Below are 25,279 nucleotides of genomic sequence, written 5' to 3' on the forward strand. Positions count from 1 at the left end.
AATTGCGTCGTCAGTTTTTTCTCGAAATTGATCCATACAACATAGTAGGTCTACATCATGCCAACAAGATGCATCTCCTTCAGATCTTGAGCTGAGATGATGTTAAGCTCCAGCTGTGTGTAAGCTTCCCCCATGATGTAGAGTGAATTTACTGCACAAGGAAACGCAATATTCAGAGACCACCGTGATTGAAATTACAGGAGAAGAAACGCCATGAATGAAATCTTTTGAAATCTGAACATTGTATAGAACTGACTTATAAGACAAAACACATCATAGACTCTCTAGCTCATGATGATGAAAGCAGATGGAAATCAGTGTAGAAGGCCACCCCAAATGGTCATGATCGAAGCCAAGAAGCAGAAAAACCCATTCATAGATACAACAATAATGGAACAAGCAAAAACAAATTTGTACCAAATCCATTTGTTGTTTCATTTTAGAATTTTATTGTTGTGATTTCCATTTCAAAACTCCATTACTTCACCTGCACCTATAGTCTCAGGCTCTCATATTCATAAAAACAATGTACAAAATTTTGCTTGAGTTAGTTTTAGATTATAAAATCCACCCATTTCAAAACTCCATTGCTTCACCTGCACCTATCTTCTTAGAATCTCATATTGATAAAATCAATGTAGAAAATTTTGGTTGTTAGTGTTAGACTATAGAATGGAGGGTTAGGAAGTGGTCGCCATCGGGGTCTCAGTCCTCGATACAGGTGTAGTTCAAGTTATGGTCGTCGTTCTCTAAGATGTTGATGTTTCAAACCTATATGGGGACGAAGTATTAGCAGGTCACCTCCACCTCGTCATGATCATCGAGTTCAACCTTGCGATCATGTCTTCTGCTTCTGGTGTGTTCACTGTGCCATGAACTATCACAGAGTCATATTGTTCACTCTGTAGGAGTCCATACAATCATTTTCCAAGAGTGTGAATTTCTTGACTTTATTCTCTTGAAAGAATTTCTTAAGGATTATAGACAAAAAGCAGAACACATACAAGAAGAAGAGTGAAAAATGAAGATATTCTCTCCCGAACTTGATGATCCTGAAACTGCTAAAATCATGTATGGTTCAAAGTTGAATGGCTCAGAAACTGCTACAAATTTTAGGGAATCTTTACAAGAAAAATCACTTTTAGAATTGAGCACTACAACAAAAAGCACGGATAGTATTTACTCATCGGTGCTATTAGGAAGGGAACTGAGTCAATGCATAAATCTTCCTGTCATCAGAGTGAATCAGTTGATGTTGAAACATAAGTGATCGTTAACATTCTTAAAGGAAATGATGGTCCAGGAGGTGTTCATTATGTTTCTACTTACTTTCTATTTTGAATGCAAGATATGTTCTTGCAACGTAGCTTTATATTCTTTCATACTGTAACATATTAAGACATAACCTTTCACCTAGCATTGCATTTCAACAACAACCTCACATGTTTTATTAGAGTTAAGTGCATGTATGGCAAAAACTTATCTGTTCTGTTACTCTGTATCATCTCCATATGTTAATAACTTTAATTTATAACGGCAGCGACTCTCTTAACTTTTAATGAATTGATGTCAAAGAGTAGAAAATGGGCAGCAAGGAAAGTGAATAAATGTAAAAAAATTTATATATAACCAGTTAACTAACAATAGCCATGTATATAAAATATGAAGGTTTATTTTAGTGTAAAGTATGAAGGTTTATTTTAACTTTAAAAAGATGAGATACAAAGGATGCACAATACAATTATATTGAGCACTTATTTAGAATGACAGTAGTGTAGATATATTCAAAACCTATTTAGAATAGGTGCCTTACACTTCAGGCTTCTTTTAAGCTTAAAATTGATTAAGCTATTTCAGTACTGTATATGTTATTTCATTTCTTTCTTTACCTCAGTGTATGGTTACCAGGCCTGTTTTGCTATAATTTCTTCTATTGTGGCCTTCATGTATAATTCACCATCCATACCAATATTAAAAATAAAATGATATTCTAAAAAAGCATAAACCCTGTCCAATTTGAATCTCAGTATCCTCAGGTACCACATTTATCATTTCACCTTTAGCAAAATTAACATGAATGACATCATCAGCATTAGAAGAAATATGCAAGGACAAGGCAAACAGATGTATATCTGTTTTTCCAGATATAAAGTACAAGATTATTCTACTGTTTTACAAACAATTGGTTCTATCATCTATGACTTTCATTCTTATCTGATGTGAATTCAGAGTACAATTTTTGGTTCTATGACCTTCATTCTTACCTTGTGTATATCAGATACAATATCTTTTTGAATCTCATGCTGATAATAAGGAATGCCTTAAAGTAAAACTGAAAACTATAATGAATTTGAGCTGTATCTGTTTTAGAGAGTTTTACAGAGTATACATGTGCAAGCACAGGATAATAATCATGGCAAGCACGCTAGGGACCTCCTTCGATAGAACACCAAATGATGAAGACCTACAACAGAAAACACAAAACGATAAGAAACATGATTGCAAATAAAAACAAGGACAAAATCATCCCCTTCTTTCTTCCCCTAATTGCAACCACGACAAAATCAGCCCCCCCCACCCTCTTCCTTTCCCTAATTACTTGAAGTAAGCCTTTTAATAAAGTAGCCTCTTAAGGTTTTGCCAATTATCGTTGAACGACAAAATTTGGTAAACAATGCATGACTTCTTTTAAGTAAAAAAGGACAAGTCTGAATTACTACCTTATATTTTCTGCTACTGTTGTGGTCAGTCCAAAACCCAAGGGAAACTGAGGATCGTACTGCTGGTCCCCAGCATTCATGGGCAGTTGATCAGCACTTTTAAACCATGTTCTTGACAGCTTCCCTTGAAAACTATAATCTCCAAAAATCACATCCGTCACACCTTGGCCCTCTGTGCCAGGAAGCCATGCCGCAACAAAAGCATCCACCAGTGGAAGGTAAGGTTCGATAACAAGTGGCCTTCCAGATATCAATATTACAAGGCATTTCAGGGAGCCACAGACATTGTTAATCGTATCACCTCCGCCTAAAGGAATGGTCAAATTGAGATTATCCCCAAACATTTCTGCATAAGGTGGCTCACCCACAACCACAATAGCATATGAAAACCCTTGTTCTTTGACATAGTTTGCATCTGGATTTTGCTGATAAACAACCTCGGTAGAGGAGCTAACAGCAGATTGGATTGCTGAAAGAATTGTTGTTCCTGCATAGCAGAAAAAAAATATCGGAAGAGTCAATTGAATCTCTGGTTCTTATGGTGCTAGTCTACGATAAAAGGTAGCTGACCTGACATGAATGCAATGGAACTCACCTATGGTTATGTTTCCACTTAAACCTTGCCATTCTATCGTCCATCCACCACATTGATAACCTAGATTGTCAGGATGAGTCCCTGCAACAAGAATCTTGGGAGCATTCTTATCCAAAGGAAGCAAAGGCTGGCTGGCAGACTTTCCATTTTTCAACAATACCAAAGATTTCCTAACAGCTTCTCTTGCCAAGTCCCTGTGCTCCTGTTATTGCAAAAATAACTGTTATATGTTATGACAGCAAAGCATTGCAACTTGCAAAGCAAGCTCCAAGCTCCCACCAGGTTGTCCACACGAAAGCCATGGACGATTGTAATTAATTTTTTATGCAGGGTCTATTATCAATATCAAAGACGAGCTTTTGTTAAAAATCCGATTAAAAACTAATATCCAGTCCAACAGAAAAAGAGAGAACACACGGTATATTGTGGAAGATACGGTTTTAAAGAAGAGTAAAATACCGAAGCCTATTTATGAGAAAACGAACATAGTCAAATACATAACAGCATAGGTATTAACCATTGATCATAAGAAACTGTCCGTGAATAACAAATGGCACACTCACTTTGCTGCCAAGTTGGTTGGCTAAGCTTGGATCACCCATAGGATGTTCAAAGAGTCCCATGGTGAATTTTACTGTCAAAATTCTTTGAACTGCGTCATTTATTCTACTCATAGGTATGAAACCACCCTTAACTTGCGAAGTCAGGTCGTTAATAAAGTCAGCAAAATTGAAGGGAACCATCACCTGTGAAGCAGATTTCCAATAGAAAAAGTCAGGCATGAATCTCATAGATATCAAACTTAATAGACTGTCATAAGTATATGCAGTATTTAATTGAGGATACTGAAAATTGAGGAATGTTATCTAGCATGCAAGAGAAATACACTACCATGTCAATCCCTGCACCCACACTTTCAAGGACTGACAAAGAATAATTAGCATTCGATGGGGTAGTTATTCTGTCAATACCTTGCCAATCTGAAATAACAAAGCCCTGTAACCAATACAAGGCGGCATCAAAAAAGACAAAAGAAATTGAATGTTTTACAGAATATAATTTTTTGAAAAGAGAAAAAACCAAGACTAATCAAAATTCTAAGAGTACACAGTAATAATACCTTGAAGCTAAGTTGCTTTTTTAGAACATGAGAAAAAACTAGGGCAAAGCCTATTTCCAAATCTATAGATCCATTAATGCTCTGCCTTACAGTATCTGCCCCAACTCCAGATTCACCAACATGCATGCATGGTATGGATGGCAACCATAGGAAGATTTGACAGCATCTGGCAAGTCAAACATTTTTCCAGGTTCCAACACTTTCCCGGATACATGTTGGTGAATCTGAAGTTGTGGCAGGTACTGTAATGGAAAGTATTAATGGATCTATAGATTTAGAAATAGGCTTTGCCATAATCTAATACTCATAAGAGCGAAAACACTTTCAAATAAATCAAAATCAAAAATAAGTTAGCTTCTTTTTGTACATTTCCTCCAACTCCCAAATTGGATTGTTCCGCACCTCTCTCCCAAATTGGGTTGTTCCTAATACTAATGTTCACCTCTCTTCCAAATTGGGTTGTTCCTAATACTAATGTTCAGCCTCTCTGAGTTACCTGTGGACATTTAAAGAAAAATGAAATGCCTAATGTTTGTCCGGAAGTCATTCATTTCCCAGGCAGTTGAAGGCAAAAGATGGGTAGCATTTCCATATCATAGCGACTGGCAATCACACTCTATACATATACTGTCACGATTTAAACACACAAACACACTGTTTAACACTGAAAAAGAATCATCATTAACACTTCGTTGTACGAACAGAAAGAATAAAAAAAAACATGTCGGGGTTGCACAATACGGGCAATCCTTACATTAACACTAAAAATCAATTAGCATTCACAGTTTGCTTAAAAAAAAGAAAATGCGGAGATTGTAAAACATCGCAAATACTTACCTGCCTGCAGTATCAGGGATTGGAATTTTCCCCTATGAAATGCAAAGAGGCCATTGGGATTGGAATTTTCCCCCATGAAATGCAAAGAGACGATCCTCTCCAAATGCTCTTACTATTATTGTTGCACAAATCTTTATAATAAAAGGTCTCCAAACCAGAAGAGCCAGAATCAATTGACAAGTCGTTAACCAGTGCATGCGTGCCATACGTGTTGGCACTATGTGTGCTTAGTGTTTTATTTCACCGTAACCCGGATGTCATGTCAAGCGCTCATGAATCTGAATCATTTACTGAGAGGCAGTCCCCGCAATCCTCCCGATAAAAGTATGATGAGTCCCCCTGATCCCCTCTGTAAGTCACTGTTGCTATCACCACTCTGTAGTAAAGGGAAACGAAACAGATTTTGGAAATTGGACTAGTTATCGGCGGACGTTTCATCCGTTTCGCGGCCGTTGGACCAGAGAACGTACTTGAGCATCTTCTCCCCTTCCGAACCCATGAATCGACGGGGCACAAACTCATCCGCTCTATCGAACAGCTTTGGATCCTTGGTCGCAAAAGACATGAAGAGTCTCTGCGAAGAGTCTCATCGCCAGCACAAGAGTCTCATCGCCAACAGGCAGTCTCTGCGAAGAGTTTCATCGCCAGCAGAGCAGCCTGGCCTTTCATGGCCTATTATCATGGAAAAAAAACTATTTTTCTATGAAAAAACAGATTAAACCAACGGCAGAAAACACCCCAATCATCTAACACACAAAATCAATGGCTCAGGATTGCACACGTCACATTTTAGGGATGTCTTTCTCAGAGGGAACGCCTTACGGCATAAATATATAATAATTTAACCATATAAGTAATATATACAAAATAATAAATGATTAAATTTTATTTTCACTTTATAAGTTTGGCATAAAATATGTCATTACAATTTATTATACAACTATTATATTAAACTTTACCTTATTTTATAAAGCTTATTATTTATTAAAAAGTTATAATAAACATCCTGTCTTATTATATTAACAATATGCAAAGGTATTAAGTAGATCGTTATTATCATAACTTCCAAACCTGGTATTAATAAATATTAGTATATTATCGAAAAATTATCCTATTTTTAGTAGTTACACATTATGTAGACAAGTATCCGCAGAAGTTATGTTGACCAATTGGGGTCTCATCCAATTTGAGAATGATTTACAGGAAGCCACATCGATGGTTGAGCAGATTGCTGGTATTCACATGTTTTCAATCGTGAGCAACAACCTATAAGACACCATGTGGACAACGAAGGGGTCACAACTATTGAGATATTTGCTTTTAGGATTGATCATAATCACTCATAAATTGACACTTGAGACCTTTTTAGTGTTCATTAAATACCCTTTGCTAAAATTCCATGGTGCTGTTGGGTAAGACGGTGCCGAATTTACCTTAAAGTTCGATAAATTTATATCGTTTTTTTTCAATTCACCAAAATTCAAATTTCGTGCTTCAAATCCGGTGAATCCAATGACTTAGGGTACAATTAGGTACCCCACTGTCTTTTTGGATCCGAAAACAGATGCAAAAAAAATTTAAAAATAGTTGAAACGTTTCCATTTGAAGACCTGGGTGTTTCCAATTTCTTGAAACGACTCAAAAACGTTTTGAAGGATGATCTTATGCGGATCGTACCCGTTTCCATTTCAGAAACTTGGAACTACGTTTCTGGTAGTTTGGGGTGACATTTCTGGTATCCAAGGAATTTAATGAAGAGAAATTTGGGGGGAAAATTTATTGTGTTTTATGCAGCTGTTTTGCAACTGATTTTCTGAATAATTTTCCTGCAAAATTTCTAAGTTAGGAGTACCTGAGTATTTTTGTTTTATAGTTTTCAGAATTTCTTTTACAACGGAAAATTAATTTGCTGAGTAAAAATTTATTCTTGGGATAAAATAGTTGTAAGAAACAAAAGTATGAACCTGGCACTAAGAAATTAGCAAGCAAATTCTCTACCATCCTTCTACACCTCCTTAGCCTCCAATGACCCTCCATATTTGAGTTGGAACATGATAGTTCCAACACCCCTCATTGCATACTTGGCATCATTGCCAAGCTCCACATGTAGATTTAAGTCCTTCGTCAAACTACTGACTGGCTCTCATTCTACTGTTATGTGGTGTGATGCATCACTGTCCAAGTATCATGCGCTCCTGGAGATGGTGCTAGTAGATAACGAGGAGACCAATGAAAATTCCTCCTTGAACTTTGCTGCAAACTCATCAAGTTGTATCTCTATTGATGTGGCTGTTTGTTGCAACTTCCCCTTTTTCTTCTTCTTACACTTTGATGCATAGTGCCCATTTTTGTGGCAAATGAAGCAATTGATTTTACTAGGCTAGATTTTCTTGCCTGCCTCCTTGCGTCCTAGCCTTAGGCTCCTCTTGAGCCTCTTCTTGGATGCAATCATCTCAAATCTTCTGCCATTTGGGAAGGTGCTCCTAGGTGTAGTCCCCCTTAACAAATGAATCAATGGTTCCCAAAACTTGCTGAATCCATTCATTGCCACATTAACCAGTTATGCATCCTCCACTTTCTCACCAATGGTTGCAATTGATCATGTATCTGTGTGATCTTCTTGAGATAACTAGTCACATTGTTCGATCTTGAAATCTGTATGGATCATAACTGATCATGTATCTGTCTCCTTGCGTGCTAGCCTTAGAATCCTCTTGAGCCTCTTCTTGGATGCAATCATCCCAAATCTTCTCCCAGTTGGGAAGGTGCTCTTAGGTGTAGTCCCCCTTAACAAATGATTCCCAAAACTTGGTGAATACATTCATTGCCACATTAACGAATTATGCATCCTCCATTTTCTCACCAATGGTTGCAAACTGATCACGTATCTGCGTGATCTTCATGAGATAACTAGTCACATTGTTCGATATTGAAATTTGTATAGATCATAACTTCTTTAAGATCATCTTTTGGTTCACTTAATTTCTTTGGAATAAATCCATTAGGGCCTTGAACATTCCCATGGCCATCTTCTTTTCCACCAAGTGAGGCATTAAGTGATCCTTCACAACATCCATTATGACTCAATGAACTTTAACGTCCTTTTTATGAGCTCCCAACAATATTAGACCTGTTGGTCGCTGAATCTCCTTATCAACAATCTGCCAAAGGTCATCCGCTTTCAGCAGCAAGGTAACCCTCTTATTCTTAACAGGGTCAAAGACTATGTAAGGTAAAAGATTTCAGACTTGAGCGGAACAAAGAAAGCTTCAAACTTCATCACCAAGGAATTTCTTTCAATAGAAAATTTTAACAGGTAACGATCAAGAGCTTACCAATGGAATGAGGTTTGATTGAACTTGTGATTTGTAAACTTCTTCGCTTTTTGAACAAGCTTTGAATATCTTCGACTGAATCAGCTAGATCAGGATGCGGAATTTGATCTTATTTGTCTCCTCGAAGCCAGCTCTACAATCTTGACACTGCAATTATGGAATCAACCTTTTTGAAACTTAGTCCCATCATCCAAAGGACCAAATTCCAATGAAAACTTGTTGTACACCCAGGGAAAATGAATCTTTCGTTCCCCGACAACGACGCCAATATGTTATCACTCCTCCGGATCTCCAAGGTTGAGGAAGAGTCCAGCTGAGGTAACCATAGACCAATCTTTTGACTTGGTAGCTAGCCCTACCAAGTCAGAGAGGGCTCTCTCCAAAGGATCACAGCCAAGAGGGCTGGATGGATTAGGGTCTTAGGCTAGATATAGTAGCTTAGGGTTTTGATTTGATTTGATTGGGGTAATCACTGGATGAGTGAATTAGGTCAGAGAGTGAATTAGGTCAGGGCAAAAGGAAATCAGAATTGCAGACATCTGATGGGGCAAGGTAGGCAAGTACTTTAACACTTCGTAGTATCTTGATGGAATGGTTTAGACTGATGAGGTGCTAAAAAGAGCATGGAAATCATGAATTCTTTTTAAACTGAAGAAATGAAACAAATTATGATGATTTTCCCAAAACAGAGCATAGGAGATGAATTCTGCTTATCACACTTGAAAATCAAACATATTTAGAAGTGAAATGGATCATGGAAAATACAAAACATTCACACACATGTAACTGAAGAAGAAACAATGTCAAAATACCATGCCACAGGAATCCCACCAAAATAGCTGCAACTCATCCAATATATTCCATGCCAAAGTTTGAATACAAGAATGTCTCTGATCACTAGTACAACATCCAACTGAGTCCAACCTCTAGAATGACTAAAAAAGTACATGATATAGGCCTCAAACAAACTCCTCCCAGCCTCAGGGGTCGAATCCATGAGAGGAGGAGCAGTTCCACCAAAAACTGAACTGATAGCTAGAGTGTAGGGTGGTCAAAGTGACTCATCCCTAACTTAAGTGAACTGATTCATTACACCTCATTGAGTTCATTTACCTAATGTATTTACCCTAGGTAACAGTAAAACATGATAATTACATTTACTTCATCATTTACATAAGTGAAAATTGATTTCCAAAGGTAAAAATCAAAATTGGAGCAAAACAGTGAAAAAATCAGGGAATTTTTCCCTATGTGCATCGCCAGTGCTCTATGCGCAACGCCAACTTCAAGCTGATTTTTGAAGGGGTTGCTGATGTCCAAATTGAGCTCAGGATAGCTCATTGGAAAGCTTATCTTGTCTACTTTCCAGAAATGCCCTTGGTTCCCAAAAATGATAAGATTTGACCCTCCAAAAGGTCAATCTCCCAAGACTGCTTCTGTGCGCAGTGCCTAGCTGAAAAAGAGGGCAGAAAGGTGAATTTTGAGGTGTTTTTGGCCATTTCTCCCTATCCAATGGTCCAAATTTGGTGTGCCAATAGTCAAAAGTGTATGTTCTTGGCCTTCTGAATCTAATGGTAGTCTTGGTTTTCCATTTGGAGGCCTCAAGAAGATGCGCAACGCCTAGGGCGCTGCGCATAGGACAGTTCACCTGTGCCAAAATTGTCCAATGTTGCACAAAAAACCCAAAAATGTCAAAAGTGCCCAAAATCTTGTCAAAATTGGTGTATAAGTTGTTGATGAAGTGTGCTAGGCATGGAAAGAGGCCTCAACAAGGATATCCAACTTTCCTTTCTCCTCTTGCACCTTTAGGGTTTCAAGCTTTGACTTCATTTTCTTGAGCTTGGACCTTGCTATTTGGCTTCTTTGGCAATAGTACTTTTCCATCCTCCTTTGTATGTCATTGTCCCTTTTAGCCTTGTCTAGGAGCTTTTCAAGATGGTTGTTCACCCTCTCAAGCCAATGCTCCCTGTTTTCATTGATCATTATGGCCATTTTCTCATTTAGGGTAAGCTCATTTGCTAGTTCAGCTTCTTTTTGTTTCTCTAATTCCAATGCTCTCTTTAGGCCTTTGGTTCTTGGCCTTTTCCTTGGCACTTGTTCTTCCAGCTCATCAGGATCACCATATTTTTCATATGCTTCATCAAGTAAGGCCTTAGCCTTGTTCTTTTCTCTTTTGGCTTTGAAAAGGTCCACCTCCATGATCAACTGTTTTGTTTGCAATTGTTGGTTTTCTTGCTCAAGGAATGAAATGACATATTTAGCTCTTTCCAATTGATTTTGCAATTGTTTGATTTGGGCTTCTTTCTCTTTGATGATCCAACTTGTGCTCTCATGATCATCATCTTGATCCAAGTCAACAAGGTCAAACTCTGTTTCTTTCTCATGGAAGTCTTCATCCTCATGTTTGGTCTCTGCCTGAACCTCTGCCTCTGTCATCTTTTGTTTGCTCTTCTGTACCTGCTTTGCTGATGAAGAAGGCAGGGCCCCTCCCACAATTTGTGGGGCAAACACCTGCCTATGGCCTCTCTGATAAGTATGTGCCAATGTGCTCAAATCTGCCCTCTTAGGCTTGATGACCTTAGCTCTGCCAGGTAACCCTACATGATCATGAAATGGTGATGATGGTGGTGAAATAAGCAGAGATGATGGAGGGATAGATGTAGTGGGCTGAGATGGAGGGGGTATGTCTTCATCATGATGATCAGTGGGATGAGATGAAGATGGCATATCTTGAGCATGTGGAGGTTTTGGAGCAGTGAAAATATGATTGGCAATGAAAGTGTCCCATGCAATGTTTAGCTGGTTAAGGTGATGGAGGACAATGATCTTGATCAGAGAGTGATGGAAAAGACTGTTCATTTGCTGCTCATACCTTTTTCCCTGAACTGTGTATGCCATTTTCTCAATGCTCCTGAACAAATAATAAGGGATATTGAGCATTCTGACTCTTGTGAAGTGCATGAGCAATCTGATATGGTATGAATAAAGTCTGGAAAATCTGCCTTCACAAGTGAAGTACTTCATGATGATTTTCATCATGGGAGCATATGTACCAAGAAGGTGGCTGAAAGGGAAGAATCTCTTTCTCTCATTTCTATATCGAGGCTTCAAATATGGCTCATAATATTGATGATCTAGGTTTTGAGCTTTAAACCACCTTTCACCCACATTAGGTATTCCAGTAGCAGCAACAATAATGTCTGAGGATATGGTGAAGGTTACCCCAGCAAGGGTCACTTGATTGTCTTCAAGATTTGAAATGAACACTCTAGTCAAAACAGGATGGCTTTGGACTCTTTGTACCATCACACAAAAATCAAAACATCCCAAATGCTTGAAGGAAGTGATTGTCATAGGTGAGGCCATTAACTCTCTGGTGTTGGTAGGTTCAAACCTCAAGATTCTTCCTCCTTTGTGTGGTTTTCTTTCTTCTTGGTCTTCTTCCTCTGAAAAATCTCTGTTTTCTTCCTCCATTATGTGTTTTCTTTCCTCTTGCTTGAAACCCTAGGGATTAGGAAATAGGAGTGGGAATGGGGTAGGAAAAATTTAGGGAGTGGAGGAAGGGATTAGGGAATTTAGGGAAGTGATAGGGGAGTGAAATGTGTATGGGATTTAGGATTTGATATTTAATTACAGGTATGTAGTATGGTTGCCTAGGGATTTTGTTGCCTAGGACTTAGGGTTTAAGGGAGAATGCACTTGGGATATGGATTTAGCAACTCAGGGGTAGGGATGGAGTTTATTGTGATGTGGGAAGGGGAGTAGGATCTTAGGAATAGTTTTTAGGGGTGTAGGAAAAAATCTAGGGTTTGCAAGGCTTTAGAATTCCCAATTTTAGGCAATAAACTTCATAGCATGAATGATGACTTTGAGAGGTGTAAGGAGGGATGAACAAGGTTGTAATTACTTGATATATCCCTAGAAACCATGTACTAAAGGTTAGGAACCTTTATTTGCAGTTTGAGAGCTTATGGGCAAAATTTGACTGATGCACAACACCCTTAGTGCGTGTGCACCGCCTTCACCTCGTGCGCAACGCCTTAAGCCCATGCGCAACGCCTTCAGCTCGTGCACAACGCTTGCACCCTGTGCGCAACGCCTGCCTCTGTTTTGCTAATTTCGCCCAAAATCGTGAGGAATGGTGCTTTGGGGTTTGCTCAAGCAATGATAGGAGGCAAATGGAGTTGGGTTAGATGCTAGGAAGGCCTTTATACATGAGTGAAATTGATCATTAGCTTTAAAAACCCACTTTCTAATGTTTCTTTTCTCCTTTTTGAAATGGTTGCTAATTTCCTTTCTGACTTTCTTCTTTGCAGGTGGATGATGCTAGAGTGTTGGCACTCTTCACATTTGATTTTCTTTGGATGGAGTTGGCACATATTTTTCTTAGTTGACAGCTCAGGAATAGTAACTTATTACATATAATGAACATAAAATTACATGAATTGGAAAAAATATTACATCTCTATTTTTTGAAATAAAATTACAATCTGAAATAGCACTGATACTTGGAATAAAAATTAGAACTTGGGTAAACATAGTCACTTGTTTACCAATCCTCTTTAAATGACAAAGGATATTATTTTTCTCACTCTCATACTTTTTGCTGGCTTTATGTAGTGAAATGGAGTATTATTGGACCTTGAAAGAATGAAACCTAGTGACCTAATGGGACCTTGAATGAGCAGACTCCATGTGGACTTGATTGACACAAAACATGATGAAATGAGCCTTTATGGTCAATGTATGCTCAGTAAGACACATGAAGGTGGGCTAACAAATATTGTTTTTTGAGAGAGAGTAGGGCTTTTGACATAGGGCTACCATCAATGAGTAAATTTTTGAATGAGGACCTAGGTGGAATGACAAAAATTTCATAATGGGACCCTAATATGAAATAAAAGAGGGGTTTTGATCACTGATGGCAGTATGCAAATACTGACTCTAATAGGTAATACCGAGGAGAGAATGAACCGTTGGATCACTTCATGTCTAGAATATATCATGACCGTCGGATTGTAAGTTACAAAAGTACATAGTAAAGAAACACACTTTACCTAATTCTACACTAGACCAAGTTATACTTAACTATTTCCTATGTGTCGGAATATCCTAACATCCCCCCCTTAAGAACAACTTGGGATAGGATTGAAGGATGTACAAATATGACACAATAGGAGAAGGAAGGAGGCATTAGAACCTATCCCCCCTTAGTGACAACTTCCTGAACTCCAACCATAAATCGAAGTTTAGTAAACTTCGCCTCTGTGAGAGCCTTTGTAAAGATGTCTGCAACTTGATCATCGGTTGAACAATATTGCACTTCAAGAACATGGTCATGAATGAGCTTTCTGATGAAGTGCATGTGTAGTTCAATGTGTTTGTTGCGCTGATGTTGGACTGGATCTTTGCATAGTTGAATGGCACTTTGATTATCACACCAAAGTGTAGTCGGATGCTATTGTTGAAAGCCAAACTCTGACAGGATTTGACAAAGCCACAGGGCTTCCTTACTAGCTTCTACAGCGCCACGATACTTTGCTTATGCTGAAGAAAGAGAAATGGCACTTTGTTTCTTGCAAGCCCATGTAATAGGTCCAGAACCAAGAGTGATGACATAAACTGCAATAGACTTCCGATCATCAGGGTCACTAACCCAATCAGAATCAGTGAAACCAACCAATAGAGGAGATGCTTCTGCACTGTAATGAATCCCAAACTGAACTGTACCTCAAAGATAATGAAGTATTCTTTTAGCTGCTCTCCAATGACTTTCATGTGGGTTTTGCATAAACCGAGCAATAAGGCCAACAACAAAGAAAAGGTCGGGATGGGTATGGGTCAGATACAAGTTTTTCCTATAAGTTGACGGTATAAGGTAGCATCAACTTCAGGGAAAGTACAAGTGACTGAAAGTTTGGCTCCAGACTGAAAGGGAGAAGGGGCTGGCTTACAGTCTTCCATGTGAAAGTGGTGTAGAAGATCACAAACATACTTGGACTGGGAAAGGGAAATACCTTCCTTGGATTGCAAGACTTGAAGACCAAGAAAATAATGCAAGTGTCCTAAGTCTGTCATTTCAAACTGCTTTTTAAGGCTGGACTTCACATGGTTTATAAGGTTGCGTTCACTATCAGTAAGGATAAGATCATCAACATAAAGAACAAGAATGATAAGAGACTTACCCACTTTCTTGGTGTAGACAGTATTGTCAGAATGACACCTAGAAAAACCAGTATCTAAAAGAAAGCTATCCATTTTGGCATATCAAGCCCTAGGGGCTTGCTTGAGACCATAAAGGGATTTCTTAAGCCGACATACAAGGCTAGAGTCTGTTTGTATAAAGCCAGGAGGTTGTTCCATATAGATTTCTTCATGCAAGTCCCCATGCAAAAAGACAGATTTAACATCCATATGATGGACTTCCCATTTGAAAGAGGCAACAAGGGAAATAACAAGGCAGATAGAGTTCATTTTGGCAACAAGGGAAAGAACAAGGCAGATAGAGTTCATTTTGGCAACAAGGGAGAAGGTTTCAGTATAGTCAATGCCTTCAACTTGTGAAAAGCCCTTAGCAACAAGATGAGCTTTATGTTTATCAGCTTTTCCATCTGGTCCATACTTGGTTCTGTAAACCCATTTGCATCTAACAAGTTTTCGCCCCTTTGGATGAGGAACAAGATCCCATGTATCATTTGCCAATAATGAGCGATATTCTTTATTCATAGTTGCGTCCCAATCTGGATGGCTTGAAGCTTCTGCAAAGGTGTCAGGATCATAATTCGCTGAGGCTTGAGCCAGTAAAGAAGAGGCTATATCGAACTGAGAACATGTACGTCGCTGATCTATAGGATCACCTGCAAGAGCACCTGCTGCATCCCAAGCAGCACAGACCCATTTTGGAAGTTGAGGAGATGAGGGAGGATCCTCAGAAGGTGGGGGAGGATTGTCATCCTTGCTGTCATCATCTGAATGAGAAATATTTTCAGAAGTAGAAGGGATAGAGAGAGGTGGCACATTCGCCGAACTAGGCTCATAGGCTGATATATTTTCAACAAACTTTACATCTCTTCTAATGATAACATTTTTGGACTTAAGTGGAATAAATCTATATCCTTTGATATCTTTAGTGGGGGAGGATTGTCATCATCTGAATGAGAAATATTTTCAGAAGTAGAAGGGATATAGAGAGGTGGCACATCCGCCGAACTAGGCTCGTAGGCTGATATATTTTCAACAAACTTTACATCTCTTCTAATGATAACATTTTTGGACTTAAGTGGAATAAATCTATATCCTTTGATATCTTTAGAATATCCAACAAAAATACATTTTTCACTCTTAGGTTCTAAGGCTTTATGTTTCTCATCGGGAATATGGGCCCATGCTTCACTTCCAAAAACACGAAAGTGACTTACATCTAGTTTAATTGAGCTCCATGCTTCTTCTGGAGTGATATTCTTTAAAACCTTAGTAGGAGTGCGATTTACTATGTAATTTGCATAGTTAATGGTTTCTGCCCAAAAATTAAGACTAAGTCCATTAGATTGAAGCATATAATTAGCCATTTCCTTTAAGGTGCGATTCTTCCTTTTAGCTACAACATTTTGTTGTGGAGTATATGGAACAATATGTTGCATTTGAATTCCATGCTCAGTGCAAAAGTTGATGAATTTGTTGTTAACATATTCTTCGCCATGATCAGATCTTAGCTTAAGAATTTGATGTCCAAATTGTTTCTCAACAAAGGCCTTAAAGGCCAAGAACATGTTAAATAGTGCACTCTTGAGTTTTAAGAAGTAGACCCAAGTGTGTCTGGAGAAATCATCAATGAAAGTTAAGAAATAGTTGTAGCCAGAGAATGAAACAACTGGAAGTGGACCACATAAATCACTATGCACCAGCTATAAAGAGGCTAAGGCGTGCCAAGAGGCTAAGGCGTGCCAAGAGGCACGCTTTTCAAAACTTTCTCGATGATGTTTTCCGAGTACACATCCGGAACAAACACCATCTCTGCAAGATACCATAGGAAGACCTGTCACCATATTTTCTTTACATAGATTTTGAAGGGAGTGATAGTTTAAGTGGCCAAATCGCTCATGCCAAAGTTTGCTCACTTCATCATTACGAGCAACAAATACCGAGGGAAGAGTTGATGACTCAAAGTTGTTAAACTTATACAACCTTGTAGAATCATTAGCAATGCCAGTAGCTAAAATATGTTTAGGATCTCTTAGGTCCTTAATTACAACATCGTGAGGTGAAAATTCAACGGCTTTACCTTCACTTGAATGAGTTATTTGATATATAGATAGAAGGTTGCAGGATAAGGTTGGAACACATAATACATCATTAAATTGACCATTGTCTAGATGAACAGTTCCAGTCCCTACAACACTAAGAGATCTATCATCACCAACATATATATTTTTGGTGTTACAATCATTTAAAGAAGAAAACATGGCTTTGTTTTTGGCCATGTGATAAGAAGCTCCAGAATCAATGAGCCACTCATGAGAATGAGAAGAAGAAGATACATTTAGTGCATAACCAGACCGAGATGCTTGACAACCACATGCAGAAAGTGCTACTCCTGAAGATGAAGTTGAAGTTGAAGAGTGCTCCAAATGGATGTTATGCTTTTTGATTGCTGCTTCCAAGGCTTCAATCTTCTTAAAGCATTTGGATTCTAAGTGGCCATCTCGATTACAAAAGTTGCAATGTCTATCAGTCTTCTTCCCTTTGTTTTTATTTGCCTTATCATTTTTTTGAATTGATTTTTCTTTTTGAGACTGAAATTGCTTAGGACCCTAGTTTGGTTTAGGACCATTCTTTTTAGGACACTGCTTCTTAGGATTCTTTGAATTTGGTTGTTGCTGGGCGGCTAAGGCTTTCTTAGAAGAGTTTCCAAGATTAAGAAAACCAAGATGTAAGAGTTTATCTTGTTCTCTTATTAAAGAATCACAAAAGGCATCAAAGGAGGGGGACTTGTAGTCTTGTCCTTGAGAAATGAAGTCTTCTCTAGTAGAATGGAAGGTGGAAACAAATACAGAGTAGGTTGGTCCCAAGTTCCAACATAGTAAGAATGGAATAGATAAGGCTACCATCTTCTTTCTTAACCTTAACACCTTCCAAGAGAAGTCCAAGGGTCTTGAACTTAGACAAAAAATCTTTAATGGAAAAAAAATTATTGGGGTCCAACCAGTGTTTTTAAACCCGGTCGGTCCTAATCGGTAATCGGTCAAACTGGCCAGTCAACAAGGCCACCGGCTGGAACCGGCTGAAAAACCCTGTCAGGAAGGTGCTGTGGCCGATTTTGGCCCTAACCGGTCTTAACCGGCCAGTTTAGGACGAAACGACCAGTTTGTAGTCAAACCGACCAATTCAGTCCTAAACCGGCCGGTTACCTGCCATGCCAGACTCCACCATTTGTATTGCTGGTTTGTTTGTGGGGATCCTATCTCTGACATGATAGGAAACTTGGAAATGAATTGTATGAGGATGACCAGCATTCTCTCTCATCACTTGAACCATATATGCATGAGATTTTAGATCCAAAGAAGAAAAGTGTGACGAAGGCCTTGTTGTAGCACCCCATGTTTCTATTAAATAGTATGCATGTCATCATGTCTCAAATGAAGCACATTGTGATGATGAGATACACTTGCATGAAGGCAAGGGTTTGGTAAGTCATATTCCCTTCCAAGTTTCTAAATTTAGTAATGATTCTTTTGATGATTTGGAGAGGGTATATTTTGTAGAAGAACCCTGAAGATGAAAACCTTTTAGGTGTTATCGTTCCCTCATGTAATGAAGAGCATGACGGCCAAGAGGATGAGGATTTTGACACTTTTTTGATTGTAAGGCATAGATGGCATTTGTATTACTGGTTTGTTTGTGGAGATCCTATCTCTGACATGGATATTGAGAGTTTAATAGAGAAATGTCTAATTGGCATACTCAATTACTCCAATTCCAATCAACGTCAAAGACCATCTCATGAAGCACAGAGAAAGCATTGTAGGGTCTATCTTTGATGATCTCAGAGAGCCAAACATGGTGGAGGCAGGTGAACCATTTTTCATTATTAATGAACAACCATATCTTTTCATCGTGGTGATTCAGTGCAAGATAAAGGGTTTTTTTATGGCAATAAAATTGCAAACCAAACAAATTGTTTATTTGAGTCATTGCTTATGTATTTTACTATTTTGTCGATGATATATATTGCACTCGGTGCCATTTTGATATATTCACCTTTACATGGTATATAAATGAGCAAACTTTGCATATTTTGTGTCTATTGGCTTGGAATCATGGTTTTAAATCTTAAAAATAGTTTTGTTTCATTAAAAATTAATTATTTAATGTATTTTTCTAAAATGGTTCGTTTAGACCTAACCAGTCCCAGTTCGACCAGTTTCGGTCGGTAAATTGGTTCATTAGGTGGACTGGTCTGGTCACCGGTTCCGGTTTTAAAAACATTGGGTCCAACATAAGCAACTCATTTTCGAGTTAATGGGCTCTAATTTCATTTTTAATTCCAAAAACTTTAGTGAGCTGTTTCATTGCTTCATTAGGGGTATCAAGTTCCGTGATATGGAATCTAAGGTTTGGAGAAATAGACATCCCTATTAACCCACGTGCTTGATCTTGCCTATTTTCCCATTTGGCTGCCTTATCTTCATCTTTATGTTTAGTTTCTCGGCCTAAGGCTATTCTGTAAAGACCTTTACTTCTAAGTAAATCCACAATGTGGGACCACCATTGGAAGTAGTTGGTGCTGTCAAGAATAACTTGGCAAGGACTTTCCATTTTAACAGAAACTAAAGCTATAGATGCTGAACCTAAGTGTTCCAATGGAAAGATCTTGAAAAATTAGGCCGATTAAAAAAAACGGCTTTGAAAACAGCTTCCGGATGAAGAAGTTATGGCTTTTTGAAGAAAAGTTGTTGAAGATGTTGACGAAGTGCGTGAATGTGCGGAAGTGAATGATAATGTTATATTTAAAAAAAATCCCCCCTTCCCAAACTTAATCTAATTAGCTCACTTTAAAAAAAGATTTTATGTGACCCATTTTTATAGATAAGTGAAAGTCACTTTTACAATGGCACTTTGAGTTACTCACTAAATTGTAACTTAAATAAAAGATAAAGAGACTTTAGAATTATAAGTGACTCACTTTTTATAATGGGTGAGAACACTTTTACATAAAGTAACTTTAAAACATAAGTTACATGTGCTTTTTGAAAAAGTAACTCAACAGAAAGAAAGACTTGAACCCAAGACCTCTATTCTCATAAAGTAACTTTGGATCAAGTGAACTAGTTTAAAAGGTTAGTAATTTTTGGAAAAGAGGAAGGGTTTTTTTAGTCACTGAATCTTTGGGGTGCGTGCTTACTTGAAAAAACTCTTTTTGCCTACAAAACGAAAAACCACACAACCCAATACGAGCATGCAAAAAAAAACCAAACCTTATGGCTTGAAGTTAGTTTTCGCCGGAAACTAAATATTTTCCTCAATGTTTCTGATTTTCCGAGATCACACTAAGGCGCGGCGGAAAAGAGCATACGCATGAGAAAAATCCTTCCTTTCTGTTTCTGATTTGCCCAGATTGCACAAAGTCGCGGGGCAAAGAGTATACACAGAAATGAAAGGTATAGATTTGGTAATAAAAGACAAAGAGCTAAATAAACCGAAATAAACAGAGAGATGAATAACTAAAACTACAAATAAACACTGTACACCTCCAGATCTTAAAAATAATGTAGTTAGGGCTACCGGAAACCTTGTCGCGTGAAACGAAAGGGGTTCCTCACTGGAACAGATGCTTGTAACACAATAGAGCAGTCCTCTCGGCCTGAAAGTAGTCAGAAACAATAGATCTAGGAAACGCTAGTCAGATGCAGTTGTACCGGCTTCGGATTTGGATCACCAACAGATGCGGCCCTCAACTTGGCTTCGATACCATGTAGGAATTTACAGGGTAAGTACCTCAGATAGAACACCAAAGGACATCGCTCACAAACAGATCACAGGTCAATAGACCAGTATTCTTGACGTGGTTAAAACCCTCAAAGAGGGAAACAATCCACGGCCTGAGCCAACGCGGCCACTTCAAGCAATTTATTAATAAAATAAAGAAAATTTACATAAGCTTCTCTCATGAATGGTCACCCTAGAAATGACCCTCCATGCTCTTTAAATAGAGATCATGGACCAATCGAGGGTTAAGCCACAGATCAAGTGTTGGTAATACCGAGGAGAGAATGAACCGTCGGATCACTTCATGTCTAGAACATATCGTGACCGTCGGATTGTAAGTTACAAAAGTACATAGTAAAGAAACACACTTTACCTAACTCTACACTAGACCAAGTTATACTTAACTATTTCCTATGTGTCGAAATATCCTAACAGTGGAATTATAAATGTCAAATTTGGATATACTCTCCATTTTGCGTTGTGGGGTTATGCGTATTTCTTGAACGCTATATTTTTGTGATATTGTTATTGTTATTCTTGGAATTATTGATTAGAAATTTGTGAACTGTACTTTTGGATATATATATATATTTTTTTTGTTTTTTTGTTTTTTTGTTTTAGAACAGGGAACTCTAGGAAAAATTACCTTAGCTCACTACAAGAGATTCCCTGTCATAGATGATATTGACGTTTGAACATTTAGTGAACATAATTGTGCCATTACACCCTAGTGCTCTTTTTGAGTAACCATTAGAGCTTATCACTTTAGAGGGTTTCCCTTGGATACCTCTAAGCTCAATTTCTTTCTTCTAAGGTAAATCTTATGAAGAGATCTTGAAAATTAAAGGTCATTGTTCCCAATGATTGTAACCATTGGATCCCTAATACAACATCAACACCACCCATTTGTATTGCAATCATGGGACTGTCTAACAAATACTCCCCCATATTGAGCTTAATACTATGGCACTTCCTTGAACAATTTATGGTGCCTCCATCTGCAATCATTACTTGAAACTTTGGTGCTAGATATATGAAACAATTGAGAAGTTTTGCTAATTTGTAATTGATGAAGTTATGGGTATTTCCCAAATCAATCAACACTGTTACCTTTTTCTTTTTGATGTATCCTTCTATCTTGAGGGTTTGTGGAGTATTGATGCTAGCCAATGCATGGCAAGATATTGTTGGAGTAGTCTCTTCTAGCTCTAGATCTTGTGAAGTTTCAACTGCTTGATCTTCTTCATCGTCATAGTCTATGTAGAATAATTTCTTCTCACTGCATTTATGCCCCCTATGATACTCGCTGTCACAGTTGAAACATAGTCCCTTTGCTCTTCTTTCATCTATTTGTTGAGGAGTTATCCTTGTTTGTTTAAGAGAGGGAGCATGATCTTTGCTATAGTTATAAGTGACCAATTTTCTAGTGGCCATATTTTTATTTTCAACTTTCCTTGCCATACTGAAAGCATGCTCTAGAGATTTAGGTTCTAAGAGACACACTTCATGATGGATGCTTTCCTTTAAAGTTTCCATAAATAGGTCTAACAAATTATTCTTTACTTGGAGACTCAAATTTTGGAAATGTCGAATGAGCTTTGTAACTAGACCTTTTTGCCGAAGACTTACCAATTCACTAAAGAATGTATCTCAATTGAGAAGTGTTGCTAATTTGTAATTGATGAAGTTATGGGGATTTCCCAAATCAATCAACACTGTTACCTTTTTCTTTTTGATGTATGCTTCTATCTTGAGGGTTTGTGGAGTATTCATGCGAGCCAATGCACGGCAAGAGATTGTTGGAGTATTCTCTTCTAGCTCTAGATCTTGTGAAGTTTCAACTGCTTGATCTTCTTCATCGTCATAGTCTATGTAGAATAATTTCTTCTCACTGCATTTATGCCCCCTACGATACTCGCTGTCACAGTTGAAACATAGTCCCTTTGCTCTTCTTTCATCTATTTGTTGAGGAGTTAACCTTGTTTGTTTAAGAGAGGGAGCATGATCTTCGCTATAGTTATTAGTGACCAATTTTCTAGTGGCCATATTTTTATTTTCAACTTTCCTTGCCAGACTGAAAGCATGCTCTAGAGATTTAGGTTCAAAGAGACACACTTCATGTTGGATGCTTTCCTTTAAAGTTTCCATAAATAGGTCTAACAAATTATTCTTTACTTGGAGACTCAACTTTTGGAAATGTCGAATGAGCTTTGTAACTAGACCTTTTTGCCGAAGACTTACCAATTCACTAAAGAATGTATTGCTCTTAATATCCCCATAATGTGCTATCAATTCCTTTGTAAAAATGGACCAAGATATAACAAAATCCATTTTCCTTTCACAAAGCCATTGATACCATACATGTTGGTCTTGTTTTAAAAACATGGATGCAATATTTACCTTTTGTAAGGATGTCACTTGGTGTAGATCAAAGTATTGCTCCATTTGAAATATTCATGTTACAGGATCATTACCATCAAACTTCCTTATATCGATCTTCAGAATGTAGTAGTTCCTTGGTGCTGACTTGAAGCCTTGATGATGTGGATCTTGGATTGAAAATTCATGATATGGTTCTGCAATTTAATATTTGTGCTCTCCAATTGCGATAACATACTCCCCATATGAGATTGATTCTCAACACCATGCTTCTCCTTATGTTCCTAGTTTCATTGGATTTCTACATCCCTTTTAGGGAGATCTTTTAATAGGTTGTTTTTTAATTCTTTGATTTCTACTCTGATGGATTTTTGTATATCTTCCTTGGCATTTTACATTTCTTTCTTATTGTCATTCATCTTCTTTTGCATTTCTCTTGAGAACTTGATAAATCCATTGTTTTCAACATACTACCATCTATTTCATTACCTTTCTTCTCTAATTGAGATAACCTAAATTCTAACTTTTCTTTTTCATTATAATTTATGAGTCAAGGATGAACCTTTGGTGTAGTAGCTTTCTTTGGAGGCATGCTGGAAAATAATAATAGTACTCTTTATCACAATTTTTAGTCAGCAAAAAAGGATCTTTGACTAATCAACAGTTAGGTCACTAGTAATTTACGTATCTTAATTTGGAGAATATCAAAATGACTGAAGCTTTATTGATATATCTCTGAGATTGGAGGTCTTTTGAATTTGAAAATTTGTTTTGTAACACTCTAAGATTTCTTTTTTGCAATTCCGTATGCATGAATTGAATTTGATGTGCCAACTGAATGTTATGGTAACTTTCCCAAAACTTGCTAATTTTATGGCTTCTTCCCACAATCAAACTTGTTGAGAGTGGCATGTGTCCAATTCTTCAAATATAATTCTAAAACTTGTACCTGAGCTACTTCTGTATGTCTCCTGAAATCCCTAAAGATTTCACAGTATGAGAATTCCCAAATAGAAAGATATAGCAAAAATACCAAGTTGACCTGTTTTAAATTTATTTCTTGACCATTCACAAATCTTTTTTTCATGCAAACTACAACAACATCTTGATATTCATAGGAGTCTAAGATACTTACAATAAACATGGCACAACCATAAGAAATAGACCGCAGAGGGTTCATCAAAATTACACGACTCAAAACTGTTTAGAAAGCCACTGGAAAAATCTCTCAAGGGACTAATAGGACATTAATACATATACAGTCCGTATAAGCTTCTAGCCCAATCTAAGAATTATGCAACATAGAAGAACAAAGGAACTAACATGATTTTAATCTGTTTGAAACACATTGACCATAGAAGAGTCGCTCGAAGATGCATATATCTAGCTGTAGAAACAAATGATCAAAAGATTGTTCAAAATGTGACTTAACATAACCGACCAATCATTCAAGAAAGCTGATAAAGGCCAGAGAAGTGTCATTCTCCTTTGATCCATTCTTCAAGGGAGATTATTCCATTCTGAAGTTGGAGCCCTTTCTTTGAAAGAATATCAACCTTCTTGTTGAAATATTTGTAGATGTGAAAAAAACACAAGTATTGTAACTCCAACAATAATTTCTCAATCTTTGACTTCCAGTAACTTAAGTTTCAAACTTGTAAATCAGATTTCTTGCATAACCAGTCAACAATAACTTTAGTCTCTCCCGATCATAAGCTTAGGAATGTTTAATGCCTTTGCCAAAAACAAGAGAGCCCAAACCGCTAAGAGTTCAACTTTTGTGTTGGTGCCTTGATCGAGGCCAAGACTTGCTTCTAAAAATGAATTTGGGAGAGCAAAATGATGAAGCCTCCCCCCATGCACCACATTGAGAAGCACCATAAAAAAATGTCGAGGTAAGGTCCGTATCTAGAGAAGGAAAGGCAAACATGCTTTTTTGAATCACTTTTTCTTTAGGGGGAAATCCTCTTAAGAAAGTCACCGCTTTGGAAGTAGCCTGCATCAAATTTGGAGAGATGTTTTCAAAGATATTTTTGTTTCATAAGCCCCACAGATTCCATGCAATGAAGATAGGAAGGGCCTGTACCGTTTTCATATTACTGTGCTAGTAAAGAAGGCACTCTTCAAAGGATCTAAAAGAAACTGGAACAATGAATCTTGTTGTTGAAAGAACATTCGACCAAAGTTCCTTTGCAATCTCACAACTAAGAAACAGACAGGATATGCTCGCCTCGTATGCTCGGTATAAACAACGGGAATTGGGACCCTGGAAACCCTTTTTTCGCAGATTGTCCCATGTAAAATTTTT

The 25,279-nt window shown here is 37.7% G+C and overlaps 2 protein-coding genes and 1 pseudogene across 3 annotated transcripts in view; 2 read left to right on the forward strand and 1 right to left on the reverse strand.

The window, feature by feature from the left end:
- Positions 1–25,279, forward strand: part of LOC149236974 (uncharacterized) — a 166,050-nt gene that overhangs the window by 108,069 nt on the left and 32,702 nt on the right. The gene's annotated exons all lie outside the window — the stretch shown is intronic.
- Positions 2,183–4,112, reverse strand: LOC149236975 (uncharacterized). Of its 2 annotated transcripts, XM_089461670.1 has the most exons (5): positions 3,879–4,112; positions 3,316–3,517; positions 2,839–3,207; positions 2,721–2,781; positions 2,183–2,464 (listed from the first exon to the last, which is right to left on the reverse strand). In XM_089461670.1, the coding sequence occupies exons 1-5, from the start codon at positions 4,104–4,106 to the stop codon at positions 2,377–2,379; spliced, it is 948 nt and encodes a 315-aa protein (XP_089317796.1). In that variant the 5' UTR covers positions 4,107–4,112; the 3' UTR covers positions 2,183–2,376. The 2 variants fall into 2 exon arrangements, with proteins under 2 accessions (XP_089317796.1, XP_089317795.1); XM_089461669.1 differs by having other exon boundaries at positions 2,721–3,207.
- The window catches only part of LOC149236976 (DNA-directed RNA polymerase II subunit RPB1 pseudogene), a 49,909-nt pseudogene continuing 29,277 nt past the window's right edge, over positions 4,648–25,279 (forward strand).

Source organism: Pinus tabuliformis, chromosome 8, assembly GCF_031772625.1.
Source record: "Pinus tabuliformis cultivar Carrire ecotype Pingquan chromosome 8, CPIR1, whole genome shotgun sequence".
NCBI classification, from domain to species: Eukaryota; Viridiplantae; Streptophyta; class Pinopsida; order Pinales; family Pinaceae; genus Pinus; species Pinus tabuliformis.

Coding starts and splice junctions, on each gene's coding strand:
- LOC149236975 (XM_089461669.1), bottom strand. CDS start 4,106: ATGAGATTCATGCCTGACTTTTTCTATTGGAAATCTGCTTCACAGGTG. Junction 3,518..3,878: donor CCAACCAACTTGGCAGCAAA/GTGAGTGTGCCA, acceptor TTGCAATAACAG/GAGCACAGGGACTTGGCAAG. Junction 2,465..2,720: donor ACAGTAGCAGAAAATATAAG/GTAGTAATTCAG, acceptor TTTCTGTTGTAG/GTCTTCATCATTTGGTGTTC.